The sequence below is a fragment of the Stenella coeruleoalba genome, assembly GCF_951394435.1.
Source record: "Stenella coeruleoalba genome assembly, chromosome: 5".
Classification (NCBI taxonomy): Eukaryota; Metazoa; Chordata; class Mammalia; order Artiodactyla; family Delphinidae; genus Stenella; species Stenella coeruleoalba.
The window spans coordinates 4,205,520-4,226,077 of record NC_137150.1 but is presented as its reverse complement, the minus strand read 5'-3'; the positions used below and the strand labels follow the sequence as shown (position 1 = coordinate 4,226,077).

Here is a 20,558-nt window from a genome sequence, read left to right as displayed (position 1 = left end):
TTTAATCCAAATTGTAATTAAAATGTTTGACAGAACAGGGCCCAAACTAATCTGGTTAGCCCAATTAGTTAACATTTTTCAGCCAGGTAAGAATCCACCTAACTCTTCTGACATTAGGTCCATATTTTTCCATTTAATCCAAAAGAACATCATGAGTGGTATCAAATAGGCCAGAAGATGATAGAATCCTCAAAGTAATTGTTTACATTTTACATGAGGGGAGAGGGTTCATGTTGGCAGTGTAGGAAGATCCTGAACTCACCTCCTCCCGTGAACACATCAAATACACAACCACATATAGAACAATTCACCACACTCTAGCTGCAGCATTCCATAATTAGGAGGGACCACAAAGGTATGAATCTTTTCCATGAGGAGCAAGTAATTCATATCAAAACCAGACAAGGACCCCACAAAAATAGAACATTATAGGCCAATATCCTTATATATACACATCACATCACATTAACATCACATACATTAACACATACATAACATTAACAGAATGAAGGATAAAAATTGTATCATCATCTCAACTGATGCAAAAAAAGCATTTGACAAAATTCAACATCCGTGTATGACAAAAAAATCTCAACAAAGTGGGAATGGAGGGAACGTACCTCAGCACAACAAAGGCCATATACCACAAACCCAGAGCTAACATACTCAACTTTTCCTCTGAGATCAGGAACAAGACAAAGATGCCCACTCTCACCACTTTTATTCAACATAGTATTAGAAGTCCTAGCTACAGCAATTAGGCAAGCAAAAGAAATAAAAGGCATCCAAATCAGAAAGGAAGAAGTAAAATTGTCACTATTTACAGATGACATGATACTATATATAGAAAAACCTAAAGACTCCACCAAAAAACTATTAGAACTAATATATGAATTCAGTAAAGTTGCAGGATACAAAATCAATATACAGAAATCTGTGGCATTTTTATACACTATTAGCAAACTATCAGAAAGAGTTCATACTATCCCAAGCAATCTACAGATTTAATACAATCCCTATCAAAATTCCAATGGCATATTTCACAGAACCAGAACAAATAATTCTAATATTTGTATGGAAACACAAAAGACCCTGAATAACCAAAACAATCTTGAGAAAGAAGAACAAAGCTGGAGGTATCAAGTTACATAATTTCAAACTATACTACAAAGCTATAGTAATCAAAATAGTATGTTACCGGCACAAAAACAGATACACAGATCAATGGAACAGAATTGCAAGCCTCGAAATAAACCACATAAATTGACACATATATATATACATATATATGTATGATTAATTTACAACAAAGGAACAAAAACATACAATGGAGACAGTCTTCAATAAATGGTTTTGGGAAACTGGACAACCACATGCAAAAGAATGAAACTAGACCACAACATACACAAAAAAATTAACTCAAAATGGATTAAAGCCTTGAATGGAAGTCTTGAAACCATAAAATTCCTAGGAAAAAACATGGGTGGTAATTTCATTGACATCAGTCTTAGCAATGTTTTTGAGAATCTGACTCCAAAGGCAAAGGAAACAAAAATAAAACTAAACAAATGGGACTACATCAAACTAAAAAGCTTCTTCACAGCAAAGGAAACCATCATCAAAGGAACCTACAGAACAGGAGAAGATATTTGCAAATCATATATCCAATAAGGGGTTAATATCCAAAATATATAAAGAACTCATATAACTCAACAACTAAAAAATAAACAATTCAATTAATAAATGGGCAGAGGATCTGAGTAGACATTTTCCAGAGAAGACATACAGATGGTGAGCAGGCACATGAAAGTATGTTCAGCATCACTAATAATTAGAGAAATGCAAATCCAAACCACATGGGATACTACCTCACACCTGTTAGAATGGCTATTATCAAAAAGCCAAGAAATAACAGATGAAAAAAAAAAGAAATAACAAATTGTTGGGGAGTAGGTAGAGAAAAGGGAACCCTTGTGTACTGTTAGAAATGTAAATTGGTGCAGCCACTATGGAAACAGAAAACTAAAACAGAACTACCATATGACCCAGCTATCCCACATCTGGGTATAACATCCAAAAAACAGAAAAACATGAATCCAAAATATACAATATATACACCTTTTTTTCCACTGCAGCATTATTCACTATAGTCAAGATATGGAAACAACCTAAGTATCCATCAGTGGATGAACAGATAAAGAAGATGTGGTATATATGTACAATGGAATATCAGTCAGCTATAGAAATGGGTGAAAGCCTGCCATTTGTGACAATATGGATTGACCTTGAAGGTATTATGTTTAGTGAAGTAAGTCAAATGGAGAAAGACGATATCATATGATTTCTCTCATATGTGGAATCTAAAAAAACAAATGAACAAACAAAAAAACAAAAAAACTCATAGATACAGATAACAGGTTAGTGGTTATGAGGGGTGAAGGGTGAAATGGACGAAGGGGGTCAACAGTATGGTGATGGATGGTAACTGGTCTTGTGGTGGTGATCACTCTGTAGTCTATACAGATGTGAAATTATAATGCCATACACCCGAAACAGATGTAATTTAACAAAACATTACATAAACCATTTGCCCTAACAGTTTACTCATGTGTTTGTCTTGTTAAACAATGGGAAAATTTTGCAACAGTAAAGATACCACACAATCCAGGTCACTTAACAGCTGTTAAATGCTGCCTGATGAGCACATTATCCAGAAAGAAAAGGACAAGGCATGTGGAGTACATTTGGCAACGAATTACTTTGATTCAGTACAGATGTTACATCCTCCTATGCCCTTCTTTGCGGCATCTCAGTCTCACTGACGGGACACTCTGAGTTGTTTTCTATCCAAGGTTCACACTGAAGCTAGGCTGAGAAGTGGTGGCAAAGACCCACCATGACTCAATGGGAGGGGTTAATTCGAGCCAAGAGTGAACAAGGATCAAGAGAAACCTATCATGAGGAGTGGCGGAGCATATGACTTCTCGTGCAAAAAGAGAACAGAGAGGACGCTGGAGATCTATTATGCCTCAACAGAAACAACACAAACTCACTAAGTGAAACTCAAAGTGTCTGGAATCTGAATTACCCTAGACATGCAACAGTCGTCTCCATAAAAAAAAAAAAAATTGTTCTAAGCAAACTATAACTGGTTTTAATTGTAAAGGATTATGAAGGAAATGTAATCTACAGAAAATGCGCATCCGGTCTGAAATCAAGCTCCAATTTCTTCACTTACTTGTTCTGTGTTTTAGTGTTTTGTCACGCATGCTTCCCAAGTCACAATTTTACTACCTGTAAATGGAGCCCTTTTTTCAAGCCATGCCATGTCACAAAAAAGATCTCTGCCAACCTCATAAATCTGTTATGGAGATCAAATGTGAAGACATAAATAAAAGCTCCATACAAATATGTTTTCTTGTAATTATTAATCCTAATATTATAAATGCTTGGATATTTTTAGTGAATTTGATTCAATTTAATGAACTTGATTCATGCCTCTTAAAGGTTATGTTAAATAGGTAGATAGATGGATAGATAGATCAAAGATAGGATATAGAGAGATGATAGATACAGATATGTTTACGAAAGCAACAAACTATGTTTACAGAATGCTATCAAAACATATTCTTGTAGAATCATAAGAATTTGAGCATAGAAGAATCTTGTTTCACAGCACTGTCTTACAAATGAGCAAACTAAAGTTTAGGTGTGTTTAATGACCTGCCCATGATCGTGAGTAACAGACTAAGGCTAAAACCTAGATTTTCAGACACCCAGCCTATGTTCTTTCCACACCACTGGAATGCTAATGCTGTTAGTGATGACACTATCAGGGTTTTTCATTCAGACTGCCACAACTTGAAAGATAAATAAAACTAGCACGTTCTCAATACTGCCAAGAGACATCATGAAGCTTACCTCACTATGAAGCTGCATTAGGTAATGCAGAATTGGTGAATACAATGCATAATTTTCTCCACTCTCTTTCCTCTCTCACGGGCCAAAAAGCAGCTTCTTACTGTTGAAAATAATAGGCCAGACAGGCACTACCAATCCGTCAGAGTTGCCACATTACATAAGAATTATTTACACCTCTTAGACGTATTGGAAAGATATTGAAACGAGAAACAGGAAACTCCAATTCCTGAAACTCCCTAGCCATGTCATATCAGGCAGGCAAGATATGGGTATTTCCTCATCTGCAAAATAAGGCATTTGGATTACATGACTCCTTCCTAGTTCCAATATACGCCACTGCCAGGACTAATGCCTAAGCCAGCTTAAGTTAAATGCAAGAAAAATAAGATCATGACTGCTGCAGATAAAACTGTATGCTAAGAGAAAAGAAAGTTATCTCCTTTGTGATTTATGACCTTTTCTTATTTTCAAATCAGATAATTTCCAGTATAATAGCTTATAGGGTTCAATCAAAATAGCATGGGCTGGAGCTTCCCAGGTGGCACAGTGGTTGAGAGTCCGCCTGCTGATGCAGGGGACACAGGTTCGTGCCCCGGTCCGGGAAGATCTCACATGCCGCGGAGCGGTTGGGCCCATAAGCCGTGGCCGCTGAGCCTGTGTGTCCTGAGCCTGTGCTCTGCAACAGGAGAGGCCACAACAGTGAGACGTCCGTGTTCCGCAAAAAACAAAAACAAACAACAACAAAAAAACACAGCATGGACTGGCACAAAAAAAAGACACATACATCAATGGAACAGAATAGAGACCCGAGAAATAAACCTACCCAGCTACAGTCAATTAACCTAAGACAAAGAATATACAATGGAGAAAAGACAGTCTCTTCATTAAGTGGTGCTCGGAAACTGGACAGCTACATGTAAAACAATGAGATTAGAACATTTCCTCACACCATATTCAAAAATAAACTCAGATGGTTTAGAGACATAAATGTAAGATCAGAAACCATAAAACTACTGGAAGAGAACATAGGCACAACACCCTTTGACATAAATCATAGCAATATTTTTTGGATCTGTCTCCTAAGGCAAAAGAAATAAATGCAAAAATAAACAAATGGGACCTAATTAAGTTTTCACAGCAAAGGAAACCATTGACAAAGCAACAAGACAACCTACAGAACAGGAGAATATATTTGCAAATGATATGACCAGCTACAGATTAATATCCAAAATATATAAACAGCTCATACAACTCAACATCAAAAAAACAAACAACCCAATCAAAAAAAAAATGGGCAGAAGACCTGAAGAGACATTTTTCCAAGAAGATATACAGATGGATAACAGGTACGTGAAAAGATGCTCATCATCTCTATTATTAGATAAATGCAAACCAAAACAACAATTAGATATAACCTCATGAAGATGGCAGAGGATTAAGACATGGAGATCACGTTCCTCCCCACAAATTCATCAAAAATACATCTACATGTGGAACAACACCTACAGAACACCTACTGAACGCTGGCAGAAGACTTCAGATTTCCCAAAAGGCAAGAAACTCCCCACGTACCTGGGTAGGGCAAAAGAAAAAAAAAAAACAGAGACAAAAGAATAGGGATGGTTTTCCCAGCACCACTTATTGAAGAGGCTGTCCTTTCTCCACTGTACATTCCTGCTTCCTTTATCAAAGATAAGGTGACCATATGTGTGTGGCTTTATCTCTGGGATTTCTACCCTGTTCCATTGATCTATCTTTCTGTTTTTGTGCCAGCACCATACTGTCTTGATTACTGTAGCTTTGTAGCATAGTCTGAAGTCAGGGAGCCTGATTCCTCTGCTCCATTTTTCATTCTCAAGATTGCTTTGGCTATTCGGGGTCTTTTGTGTTTCCATACAAATTGTGAAATTTTTTGTTCTAGTTCTGTGAAAAATGCCAGTGGTAGTTTGATAGGGATTGCACTGAATCTGTAGATTGCTTTGGGTAGTACAGTCATTTTAACAATGTTGATTCTTCCAATCCAAGAACACAGTATATCGCTCTATCTATTTGTATCATCTTTAATTTCTTTCATCAGTGTCTTATAATTTTCTGCATACAGGCCTTTTGTCTCCTTAGGTAGGTTTATTCCTAGATATTTTATTCTTTTTGTTGCAATGGTAAGGACAGCCTCTTCAATAAGTGGTGCTGGGAAAACTGGACACGTACATGTAAAAGTATGAGATTAGATCACTCCCTAACACCATACACAAAAATAAGCTCAAAATGGATTAAAGACCTAAATGTAAGGCCAGAAACTATCAAACTCTTAGAGGAAAACATAGGCAGAACACTCTATGACATAAATCACAGCAAGATCCTTTTTGACCCACCTCCTAGAGAAATGGAAATAAAAACAAAAATAAACAAATGGGACCTAATGAAACTTAAAAGCTTTTGCACAGCCAAGGAAACCATAAACAAGACCAAAAGACAACCCTCAGAATGGGAGAAAATATTTACAAATGAAGCAACTGACAAAAGATTAATTTCCAAAATTTACAAGCAGCTCATGCAGCTCAATAACAAAAAAACAAACAACCCAATCCAAAAATGGGCAGAAGACCTAAATAGACATTTCTCCAAAGAAGATATACAGACTGCCAACAAACACATGAAAGAATGCTCAACATCATTAATCATTAGAGAAATGCAAATTAAAACTACAATGAGATACCATCTCACACCAGTCAGAATGGCCAGCATCAAAAATTCTACAAACAATAAATACTGGAGAGGGTGTGAAGAAAACGGAACACTCTTGCACTGCTGGTGGGAATGTGAATTGGTACAGCCACTATGGAGAACAGTATGGAGGTTCCTTAAAAAACTACAAACAGAACTACCATATGACCCAGCAATCCCACTACTGGGCATATACCCTGGGAAAACCATAATTCAAAAAGAGTCATGTACCAAAATGTTCATTGCAGCTCTATTTACAATAGCCCGGAGATGGAAATCACCTAAGTGCCCATCATTGGATGAATGGATAAAGAAGATGTGGCACATATATACAATGGAATATTACTCAGCCATAAAAAGAAACGAAATTGAGCTATTTGTAATGAGGTGGATAGACCTAGAGTCTGTCATACAGAGTGAAGTAAGTCAGAAAGAAAAAGACAAATACCGTATGCTAACGCATATATATGGAATTTAAGGGAAAAAAATGTCATGAAGAACCTAGGGGTAAGACAGGAATAAAGACACAGACCTTCTAGAGAATGGACTTGAGGATATGGGGAGGGGGAAGGGTGAGCTGTGACAAAACGAGAGAGAGGTATGGACATATATACACTACCAAACGTAAGGTAGATAGCTAGTGGGAAGCAGCTGCATAGCACAGGGAGATCAGCTCGGTGCTTTGTGACCGCCTGGAGGGGTGGGATAGGGAGGGTGGGAGGGAGGGAGACGCAAGAGGGAAGAGATATGGGAACATATGTATAACTGATTCACTTTGTTATAAAGCAGAAACTAACACACCATTGTAAAGCAATTATACCCCAATAAAGATGTTAAAAAAAATTTTTAAAAAGAATAGGGACGGGACCTGCACCAGTGGGAGGGAGCTGTGAAGGAGGAAAAGTTTCCAAACACTAGGAAGCCCCTTCACGGGCGGAGACAGCGGGTGGCGGAGCGGGGAGCTTCGGAGCCACGGAGGAAAGCACAGCAACAGGAGTGCAGAGGGCAAAGCGCAGAGAATCCCGCAGAGGATCAGTGCTGACCAGCACTCACCAGCCCGAGAGGCTTGTCTGCTCACCTGCCGGGGCGGGCGGCGGCTGGGAGCTGAGGCTTGGGCCTCGGAGGGCAGATCCCAGGGAGAGGACTGGGGTTGGCTGCGCGAACACAGCCTGAAGGGGACCAGTGTGCCACAGTTGCCTGGGAGGGAGGCCGGAAAAAGGTCTGAAACTGCTTAAGAGTCAAGAGACCATGGCTTTGGGGTGCGCAAGGACAGGAGATTCAGAACACCCCCTAAACGAGGTTCAGAGACTAGTGCAAGCTGCGGCTATCAGCGTGGAACCCAGAGACAGGCATTAAATGCTAAGGCTGCTACCGCAGCCACCAAGAAGCCTGTGTGCAATTACAGGTCACTATCCACACCTCCCCTTCCGGGAGCCTGTGCAGCCCACCACTGCCATGGTCCCGTGATCCAGGGACAACTTTCTCAGGACAACACACAGCACGCCTCAGGCTGTTGCGATGTCACGCTAGCTTCTGCCACCGCAGGTTCGCCCTGCATTCCGTACCCCTCCATCCCCCGCGCCTGAGTGAGCCAGAGCCCCCTAATCAGCTGCTCCTTTAACCCCCTCCTGTCTGGGCGAAGAACAGACGCCAGAGGGCAACCTACATGCAGAGGCGGGGACAAACCAAAGCTGAACCCAGGAGCTGTGCAAACGAAGCAGAGAAAGGGAAATCTCTCCCAGCAGCCTCAGGAGCAGCGGATTAAATCCCCAAAGTCAACTTGATGTACCCTGCATCTGTGGAATACTTGAAGAGACAATGAATCATCCCAAAATTGAGGCAGTGGACTTCGGGAGCAACTGAGATTTGGGGTTTGCTGTATGTGACTGACCATTTTCAGATTTTTATGTCTATCTTAGTTTAGTTCAGCGCTTGTTATCATTGGTGGATTTGTTTATTGGTTTGGTTGCTCTATTTTTCTTAATTTTTAAGTTTTTTAATTTTAATATATATTTTTTTATTTTAATAACTTTCTTTTCTTTTCTTTTCTATTCTTTTTTTCTCTCTTTTCTTCTTAGCCGTGTGGCTGACAGGGTCTTGTTGCTCCGACCGGGTGTCAGACCTGAACTTCTGAGGTGGGAGAGCCAAGTTCAGCACGCTGGAACACCAGAGACCTCCCGGCCCCACGCAATATCAATCGGCAAGAGGTGTCCTAGAAATCTCCGCGTCAATGCTAAGACCCAGACACACTAAATGATGAGCAAGCTAAGGTTCTGGACACCCCATGCCAAACAACTAACAACATAGGAACACAACCCCACCCATCAGCAGAGAAGATGCCTAAAATCATAATAAGGTCACAGACACCCCAAAACACACCACCAGAGGCAGTCCTTCCCACCAGAAAGAAAAGATCCAGACACACCCACCAGAACACGGGCACCAGTCCCCTCCACCAGAAAGCCTACACAACCCACTGAACCAACCTTAGCCACTGGGGACAGACACCAAAAACAATGGGAACTACAAACCTGCAGCCTACAAAAAGGACACCCCAAACACAGTACGTTAGGCAAAATGGGAAGACAGAGAAATACACAGCAGAAAAGGAGCAAGGCCAAAACCCACCAGACCAAACAAATGAAGAGGAAAGAGGCAGTCTACCTGAAAAAGAATTCAGAGTAATGATAGTAAAGATGATCCAAAATCTTGGGAATACAATGGAGAAAATACAAGAAACATTTAACAAGGACCTAGAAGAACTAAAGAGCAAACAAACAATGATGAACAACACAATAAATGAATTAAAAAGCCTCTAGAAGGAATCAGTAGGAGAATAACTGAGGCAGAAGAACGGATAAGTGACCTGGAAGATAAAATAGTGGAAATAACTACTGCAGAGCAGAATAAAGAAAAAAGAATGAAAAGACTTGAGGACAGTCTCAGAGACCTCTGGTACAACATTAAATGCACCAACATTCGAATTATAGGGGTCCCAGAAGAAGAAGAGAAAAAGAAAGGGACTGAGAAAATATTTGGAGAGATTATAGTTGAAAACTTCCCTAATATGGGAAAGGAAATACTCAATCAAGTGCAAGAAGTGCAGAGAGACCCATACAGGATAAATCCAAGGAGAAACACGCCAAGACACATATTAATCAAACTGTCAAAAATTAAATACAAAGAAAAAAATTAAAAGCAGCAAGGGAAAAGCAACAAATAACATATAAGGGAATCCACATAAGGTTAACAGCTGATCGTTCAGCAGAAACTCTACAAGCCAGAAGGGAGTGGCAGGACATATTTAAAGAGAAGAAAGGGAAAAACCTACAACCAAGATTACTCTACCCGGCGAGGATCTCATGCAGACTTGACGGAGAAATTAAAACCTTTACAGACAAGCAAAAGCTAAGAGAATTCAGAACCACCAAACCAGCTCTACAAAAAAAGCTAAAGGAACTTTCTAGGCATGAAACACAAGAGAAGGAAAAGACCTACAGTAACAAACCAAAAACAATTAAGAAAATAGTAATAAGAACATATATATCGATAATTACCTCAAATGTAAATGGATTAAATGCTCCAACCAAAAGACATAGGCTGGCTGATGGATACAAAAACAAGACCTGTATATATGCTGTCTACAAGAGACCTACCTCAGCGCTAAGGACACATACAGACTGATAGTGAGGGGATTGAAAAAGATATTCCACGCACATGGAAATCCAAAGAAAGCTGGAGTAGCAATTCTGTCAAATAAAATACACTTTAAAATAAAGACTATTACAATAGACACAGAAGGACATTACAGGGCTTCCCTGGTGACACAGTGGTTGAGAGTCCACCTGCCGATGCAGCGGACACAGGTTCATGCCCCGGTCCTGGAGGATCCCACATGATGCGGAGCGGCTGCGCCCGTGAGCCATGGCCACTGAGCCTGTGCGTCCGGAGCCTGTGCTCCGCAATGGGAGAGGCCACAACAGTGAGAGGCCTGCGTACCACAAAAAAAAAAAAAAGGACACTACATAATGATCAAGGGATCAATCCAAGAAGAAGATAAAACAATTGTAAATAGTTATGTACCCAACATAGGAGGACCTCATATAAGGCAATTGCTAACAGCCATAAAAGGGGAAATCGACAGTAACACAACAATAGTAGGGAACTTTAACACCCCACTTTCACCAAAGGACAGATCATCCAAAATGAAAATAAATAAATAAACACAAGCTTTAAATGATACGTTAAACAAGATGGACTTAATTGATATTTATAAAACATTCCACCCAAAAACAACAGAATACACTTTCTTCTCAAGTGCTCATGGAACATTCTCCAGGATAGATCATACCTTGGATAATAAATCAAGCCTTGGTAAATTTAAGAAAATTGAAATAACATCAAGTATCTTTTCCAATCACAGTGCTATGAGACTAGATATTAATTACAGGAAAAAAACTGTAAAAAATACAAACACATGGAGGCTAAACAATACACTACTAAATAACCAAGAGAGCACTGAAGAAATCAAAAAATACCTAGAAACAAATGACAATGAAAACACGATGACCCAAAACCTATAGGATGCAGCAAAAGCAGTTCTAAGACGGAAGTTTATACCAATACAATCCTACCTCAAAAACAAGAAAAATCTCAAATTAACAACCTAACCTTATACCTGAAGCAATTAGAGAAAGAAAAACAAAAAACCCCCAAAGTTAGCAGAAGGAAAGAAATCATAAAGATCAGCTCAGAAATAAATGAAAAAGAAATGAAGGAAACAATAAGAATACTCAAAAAAACCAAAGGCTGGTTCTTTAAGAAGATAAAAAAAATTAATAAACCATTAGCCAGACTTATCAAGAAAAAAGGGAAAAGACTCAAATCAACAGATTAGAAATGAAAAAGAAGTAACAGCTGACACTGCAGAAATACAAAGCATCATAAGAGACTACTACAAGCAACTCTATGCCAATAAAATGGACAACCTGGAAGAAATAGACAAATTATTAGAAAGGTAAAACCTTCCAAGACTGAACCAGGAAAAAATAGAAATTATGAACAGACCAATCACAAGTAATGAAATTGAAACTGTGATTAAAAATATTCCAAAAAACAAAAGTCCAGGACCAGATGGCTTCACAGGCGAATTCTATCAAACATTAAGAGAAGAGCTAACACCCATCCTTCTCAAACTCTTCCAAAAAATAGCAGAGGAAGGAATACTCTCAAACTCATTCTACGAGGCCACCATCACCCTGATACCAAAACCAGAGAAAGATATCACACAAAAAGAAAACTAAAGGCCATATCACTGATGAACATAGATGCAAAAATCCTCAACAAAATACTAGCAAACAGAATCTAACAGCACATTAAAAGGATCATACACCATGGTCAAGTGGGGTTTATCCCAGGAATGCAAGGATTCTTCAATATATGCAAATCAATCAATGTGATACACCACATTAACAAATTGAAGAATAAAAACCATATGATCATCTCAAGAGTTGCATAAAAATTTTTTGACAAAATACAACACCAATTTATGATAAAAACCCTCCAGAAAGTAGGCACAGAGGGAATTTACCTCAACATAATAAAGGCCATATATGACAAACCCACAGCCAACATCATCCTCAATGATGAAAAACTGAAACCATTTCCACTAAGATCAGGAACAAGACAAGGTTGCCCACTCTTACCACTATTATTCAACACAGTTTTGTATGTTTTAGCCACAGCCATCAGAGAATAAAAAGAAATAAAAGGAATCCAAATTGGAAAAGAAGAAGTAGAGCTGTCACTGTTTGCAGACGACATGATACTATACATAGCAAATCCTAAAGATGCTACCAGAAATCTACTAGAGCTAATCAATGAATTTGGTAAAGTAGCAGGATACAAAATTAATTCACAGAAATCTCTGGTATTCCTATACACTAATGATGAAAAATCTGAAAGTGAAATTAAGGAAACACTCCCATTTACCACTGCAACAAAAAGAATAAAAAACCTAGGAATAAACCAACCTAAGGAGACAAAAGACCTGTATGCAGAAAACTATACGACACTGATGAAAGAATTAAAGATGATACAAATAGATGGAGAGATATACCATGTTGTTGGATTGGCAGAATCAACCTTGTGAAAATGACTATATTACCCAAAGCAATCTACAGATTCAATGCAATCCCTATCAAAATACCACTAGCATTTTTCACAGAACTAGAACAAAATATTTCACAATTTATATGGAAACACAAAAGACACCGAATCACCAAAGCAATCTTGAGATAGAAAAACGGAGCTGGAAGAATCAGGCTCTCTGACTTCAGACTATACTACAAAGCTACAATAATCAAGACGTTATGGTACTGGCACAAAAACAGAAATATAGATCAATGGAACAGGACAGAAAGCCCAGAGATAAACCCACACACATATGGTCACCTTCTCTTTGATAAAGGAGGCAAGAATATACAATGGAGAAAAGACAGCCTCTTCAATAAGTGGTGCTGGGAAAACTTGGACAGCTACATGGAAAAGAATGAAATTAGAACACTCCCTAACACCATACACAAAAATAACTCAAAATGGATTAAAGGCCTAAATGTAAGGCCAGGCACTATCAAACTCTTAGAGGAAAACATAGGCAGAACACTCTATGACATAAATCAAAGCAAGATCCTTTTTGACCCACCTCCTAGAGAAATGTAAATGAAAACAAAAATAAATGGGACCTAATGAAACTTAAAAGCTTTTGCACAGGAAAGGAAACCATAAACAGAGCAAACAGACAACCCTCAAAATGGGAGAAAATATTTGGAAACGAAGCAATTGACAAAGGATTAATCTCCAAAATATATAAGCAGCTCATGTAGCTCAATATCAAAACAACAAACAACCCAATCCAAAAAATGGGCAGAAGACCTAAATAGACACTTCTCCAAAGATGATATACAGACTGCCAACAAACACATGAAAGGATGCTCAACATCACTAATCATTAGAGAAATATAAATCAAAACTACAATGAGGTATCACCTCACACCAGTCAGAATGGCCATACTCAAAAAATCTACAAATAATAAATGCTGGAGAGGATGTGCAGAAAATGGAACCCTCTTGCACTGTTGGTGGGAATGTAAATTGATACAGCCACTATGGAGAACAGTATGGAGGTTCATTAAAGAAGTAAAAATAGAACTTCCATATGACCCAGCAATCCCACTACTGGGCATATACCCTGAGAAAACCATAATTCAAAAAGATTCGTCTACCAGAATGTTCATTGCAGCTCTATTTACAATAGCCAGGACATGGAAGCAACCTAGGTGTCTACTGACGGATGAATGGATGCAGAAGATGTGGCACATATATACAATGGAATATTACTCAGCCATAAAAAGGAACCAAATTGAGTTATTTGTAGTGAGGTGGATGGACCTAGAGTCTGTCATACAGAGTGTAGTAAGTCAGAAAAAGAAAAACAAATACTGTAGGCTAACACATATATATGGAATCTTTAAAAAAAACCTGAAGAACCTAGGGGAGGACAGGAATTAAGACACACATGTAGAGAATGGACTTGAGGACATGGGGAGGGGGACTGGTAAGCTGGGACCAAGTGAGAGAGTGGCATGGACATATATACACTACCAAATGTAAAATAGATAGCTAGTGGGAAGCAACCGCATAGCACAGGGAGATCAGCTCTGTGCTTTCTGTCCACCTAGAAGGGTGGGATAGGGAGGGTGGGAAGGAGACGCAAGAGGGAGGGGATATGGGGATCTATGTATATGTATAGCTGATTCACTTTGTTATACAGCGGAAACTAGCACAACATTTTAAAGCAATTATACTCCAGTAAAGATGTTTAAAAAAAAAGATATCACCTCACACCTATCAGAATGGCTATCATCAAAAAGTCTACAAATAACAAATGTTGGAGAGGATGTGGAGAAGAGGGAACCCTTGTACTCTTTTGGTGGGAATGTAAATTGGTGTAGCCACTATGGAAAATAAGTATGGAGGAATCTAAAAAAAAACAAAAAAAACCTAAAAATAGAGCTGCTATATGACCCAGAAATTCCACTCCTGGGTATATATCTAAAAAAAACCAAAACCACTAATTTGAAAAGATACAGCACCCCAGTATTCATAGCAGCATTATTTTAAATAGTCAAGACATGGAAGCAACCTAAGTGTCCATCAAGAGATGAATGAATAAAGTAGATGTGGTATATATATATGCAATTGGATACTACTCAGCCATATAATACAATGAAATTGAGTAATTTGCAACAACCTGGATTGTCCTGGAGGGTATCATGCTTAGAGAAATAATTCAGACAGGGAAAGACAAATACTCTATATTATCACTTATATGTAGAATCTAAAAAATAAAGCAAATGAATGTATGTAACAAAACAGAAACAGACTCACAGATATAGAGAACAATCTAGTGGGTACCAGTGAGGAGAGGGAAGCGGGGAGGGGCAAGATAGGGGTAGGAGCTTAAGAGGTACAAACTACTGTATACAAAATAGATAAGCAACAAAGATATATTGTGCAGCACAGGGAGATATAGCCAATATTTATTAATAACTTTAAATGGAGTATAATCTATAAAAAGATTGAATCACTATATTGTACACCTGCAACTAATGTAATATTGTAAATCAAACACACTTCAGTAAAAAGGATAACTAATAGGGTTTACATTAGCTAGGGTTGGCCAAACATCTGTAACAAATAACCCCCAAAACACAACAGCTCAAACACATGAAAGTTTAATTCTCTCTCACAGAACAGCTCAGGCAGCGCATGTCTGTCTTCCACATGGTCATTCAGGGACCCAGGCTAATAGAGGCTACTCATCAAATTTCAAGGTAAATCCAGTCATTGCCTTTCCAGCCCACAGAAGAGAAAGAACATGTGTAGAAAGCACATTCACCAGCTTAAAGGCTTGACCCCAAATTGCTTCCATATGAGCTGGAGAGATAAATCCTTTGAGTCCCTACTTATAAATCCCTTCCACCTATGAACTCCACAGAGACCTGGCAGTCAGAAATTTACTCAGTTTGATCCAAGGAAACAGGCTTCCTGCTTTTGATTTATTAGAGCCATCCATAGGAAGCAGTTCTCTTTGAATCATAAATGGAATGTATAGCTCTAAAGAGATGCCTTTCCCTGGCAGTTGAGGCAGAGCAGTGAGCAATCTGACTGGCTAAGACTGAGTGATACTCAGTAGAACTATGTTCATCTGTTACACTTGGCAAGGTTGTTAATGCACAGTGATGTTGTTTGTTATGTCTCTTCTTTAGCTCATAAGTTTAAAGAAAAAGGAAGCCATGGGATAAAACAGAACTACCACCACCCCATTCCAGCAGGTCCCTCTTCACTGAGCTCTTCTACTTGTAAAACACAGCAGATGGAATGTTAAATCTACACTAGAAAGCCTCTTGCATTCCTCACTGTCAAAACAAACCATGTGCCTCCTGCTTCTCAACTATAATCCATCAAAAGCAATGAGAGTATTTCAGACACCAGAACATGCACATCAAAGCCTATTTTAGGCAGACTTTTTTTTAAGCTTAGGCGTTGGAAGGTGAATGGGTGAACTCAAGTAAGAAATAAGTGTCCTGACGCAATGCGGATTTATTGGCATTTTAGTTACAACTTCAGTATGGCAAATATCAAGACCAGCAGATGTCAATATTTCTCAACTGTGATCTCTGCTAAACATTAATATATATTAAGATTGTAACAGTCTTTATTAATCGTTTAGCACAATGTTGTCCAATACTAATACAATGTAAGTCAGTAATGTAAGCCACGTGTGTAGTTTAAAATTTTCTGAGTCACATTTTAAAAAGGAAAAAGAAACAAGTGATTAATTTCAACAATATATTTTATTCAACTCAATCTATCCAAAATATTATTATTTGAACATGTACCAATATAAAAAATTATTAAGAAGGTATTTTAGATTTTACTTGTCATACTTTAAAATCTGGTGTATATTTTACATTCACAGTGCATCTTTGCACTAATTTGGACAAGCTATGGTTCAAATGTAGTTACCATATTGGTCAATACAGGTTTAGAATCTCTTAGAGTTTTTTTTTCAGGATTCGGGGCTTATATAAAAATTAGAATGATAAGAAAGTGTGCTGAGTATTATAAAGCATTATGAGTATTATAAACTGGACATATCTTAACCCCTAAGCCTTCCCCCAGACCCACAGTGATTTAAAATGAATGCAAACCAGAATTTACATAAATATGTTGAATAGTTATGTAACTATTTTGAATAGTATCCATGGCCAAGCATACCACAGGTCCGAAACCCCTAGCCCACACTTGCAGCCCAAATCTTGGTTCTTGTTAATAGGCTGTAAATGGAGCATCTAATTCCTCAATCCTGTCGAATGCTTTGTTATACAAGTTGTACCCAGGAGAGAAAATAAGACTGGGTCTTAGCCAGATGTGACTGAGTTTTGAGAAATCCCAAAAGGTGTCCAGTTGATGAGCTGGCCCAAAAGGCACTCATATTTTGAAAAAGAGAAAATTAGACAGCCACCTTCTAGAAACTGGAGAGCAGCCCAGGATGCTCTCCAGGGGACCAACTCCATCATAGAAATGTACAAGTTGGGTCAAACAAAACGAAGTGATAGGGACAAGAGGAAGCTGGCACAGGAATGGCCATCTAAAGGGCTTCACACTGAAAATCCGTTTCACACTGTAAATTCCTGGGTCTTATAAGGCCTGAGGGTTGAACCTCCTATTTAGGATCCCTGATAGCCCATTACCACCTAGAAGAAAAGTTCCCACAGCATACAAAAGCAGAGAACATCGGCCAAGATTTAAGAGGAAATAAAAAAAAAAAAAAAACTGCATAAGAACCAATTTCTGCTTGAGCACTTCATGTTTGAACCATCTGAGAAATGAATCAGCCCTCCTTAAGATACCTCATGGGTAAATAGTAGTAAATGGATTTGACAATGGTTGGATTACTGACTAAACAAACTCAAAGATGATACTTTTAAGAGAGCTTACTTCGCGCAGTATTCTCACCTAAATTGAACAGTGCCAATAAATGCAAGTTGAAAATGAGTACTTTGCCCAGAAGACTTACAAACGACCCTATTCCACGTGAGTCCTGAGCTGCCTCTTCAGCAGCTTATAATTTTGGTAACACAAACAAAATGTTCTCATGAAGAAATGACTTCAGATAAGGATTCAAAAATGTCATGCAGGATTTCCCTGGTGGTGCAGTGGATAAGAATGTGCCTGCCAATGCAGGGGACACGGGTTCAGGCCCTGGTCCGGGAAGATCCCACATGCAGCGGAACACCTAAGCCCACACACAACAACTACTGAGCCCGCACTCTAGAGCCCGCGAGCCACAACTACTGAGCCCTCGCACCACAACTACTGAAGCCCACACACCTAGAGCCTGTGCTCCACAACAAGAGAAGCCACGGCAATGAGAAGCCCGCGCACCTCAACAAAGAGTAACCCCCGCTCACCGCAACTAGAGAAAGCCTGTGCACAGCAATGAAGACCCAATGCAGCCAAAAATAAATAATTTTTTTTAATGTTATGCAAAGAGTACAATGGGTCTACAGCCAAGAATCATGCTTAGTCAACCCATCACTTCCTTGAAAACAGTATCATTGATATGATGAGCATCATTGGAGAAACTCACAGGAAGTATCTTGAGTACTTGTAAAGATATATGCCCCTGTAGCCAGAAAGCATTACCAATATTCTTCCTGTGAAGCTAACTTGGAAACAAGGTAAGGCAAGCCAGATATGTTGCTGAGTCATGAATATAGACAAATAAGCAAAAAAGTTCTCCAAAAATGTATAAGTGAAAATCATACCAGAGATCCTCACCCGATACCCTGAAAGGTATCTAATCTGATGGCCCTGAAATCCATAATTTTTCTAAAACTATGTAACTTCTCCATGACTCAATTTTGCCATCTATAATGAGAATAATAATACCTACTTTGTAGATTTCTTGTGAAGATCCCAATAATTAGGGTAAAGTGCTTAGAAGAAGGCCTGGTACAGAGAAAGCATTCAATAAATACCAGCTATCATATTTATAATTAAATACAGAACAATAGGGAGACGAGACAAAGTAGAGCAGTCAGAGGTTACACAAATATATGGGTAGAACCTACGGCTATAGACTCTTTGTAGGTCCTAAATGTTCACACTCTACTTGCGGACAAATTTTTGTGGTTTTTTTTGAAATATAGTTGATTTACAATGTTGTGTTAGTTTCAGGTGTACGGCAAAGTGATTCAGTTACATATACACATATATATATAAATATATTCTTTTTCAAATTCTTTCCCACTATACATTATTACAAGACATTGGGAATAGTCCCCTGTGTCATAGAGTTGATCCTTGTTGGTTATCTATTTTATATATAGTAGTATGTATCTGTTGATCCCAAACTCCTAATTTATCCTTCCCCCCACTTTCCCCTTTGGTAACCATAAGTTTGTTTTCTATGTCTGTGAGTCTGTTTCTGTTTTGTAAATAAGTTCATTTGTATCATTTGTTTTAGATTCCACATATAAGTGATATCATATGATATTTGTCTTTCTCTGACTTACTTCACTTACTATGATAATCTCTAGGTCCATCCATGTTGCTGCAAATGGCATTATTTCATTCTTTTTTATGGCTGAGTAGTATTCCATTGAATATATGTACCACATCTTCTTTATCTATTCATCTATTGATGGACTTTTAGATTGTTTCCATGTCTTGGCTATTGTAAATAGACAACACAAGTTTTGATTTTTGATAATAGACCCTCAATCCAGCAATTAACTCTTCTATCTTATAAACTACTTTGGTTTTACAAAGCTGATCTCAGGACACAAAATATGACTGTGCATTTGACAGGTATGACTGGGTACAGGGAAACCCCAAGCAGGTACCCAATTAGTGAAGAGGCCAAAAGGAAGCATGGTCTTTAAAAAAGAAAATAGATAAGGATCCTACTTCTAAAAACTGGAGAATACTATTTTGATGCAGGTAGACTGCAGTTCAACAAACAACCAACAAAACAAAAACAAACAGAAAAAAGAAACTGCCCACCATTGAGGCAAACTGATGTCACAGAGAGAGATTCTCTTATTTCATTTGCTTAAGAGAACAGAGGAAACACTCCAGCTTCATCTTGAACAATCCAGTCATAAGCCAACAGGGTGTGGCAGGAGCCCGATCTCTGGAGCTGAGATGATTAGCACTCACCATACCCTAGTTCTCCCAGTCCCTTGCAGTGAGGTGTGTTTATGCGGCTGGGTCCTTACTAGTGAAATGTGGGACAGACCTGAGATGAGCCACAAGCACATGACCTTCCCCACCATCTCCCTCTGAGGATGCTTAGAACTCTGAGATGATAGAGGCAAAGCATGAAAGTCCATACATGAGAACTGGAAGGAGAAACTTTTACTATCAAAAGCCACTAGAACTTGGAGAAGCTAGTGTTACTTACCTTTTTTCACTTGTTGACATCAGTGGTGATTTACATCCTGCTTGGATTACTGCCTGCAACTTCTTTCGCTGATATGATCAACACTGCCTTTTTCTACGTCACAGGCTTGCAGACCCAAGGAAGAAATAATGAAAGATGTGAACTCATGTCCCACTTGACTTAAGCTTATTTAATTTGCTTTCTAATGATTTTCGGACTGGTACACTCCCATTTCAAAGCACTCCTTGTCTTGGTGATTGTTAAGATCTTGAGGGAATCCCCTCTTCTTCTCTTCACCCAAGCCACCCGCATCTCCCATCTGGACCATGGAAGTTAGTTCATAGCTGGGATCCCACTGTGCACACAGTAATGAGAATAAATCCATGCTAGCCAAGGAGGG

General features: G+C 38.7%; 1 protein-coding gene across 1 annotated transcript in view; it reads right to left on the bottom strand.

Annotated features, from left to right (window-relative positions):
- Positions 1–20,214, bottom strand: part of LOC307186875 (uncharacterized protein) — a 341,925-nt gene extending 321,711 nt beyond the window's left edge. Inside the window, exon 1 of the mRNA XM_079922474.1 lies at positions 20,180–20,214. Coding sequence (XP_079778600.1) covers positions 20,180–20,199 — 20 coding nt within the window. The 5' untranslated portion in view covers positions 20,200–20,214. The remainder of the gene's footprint in view (positions 1–20,179) is intronic.
- Between the last annotated feature and the right edge of the window lie 344 nt (positions 20,215–20,558).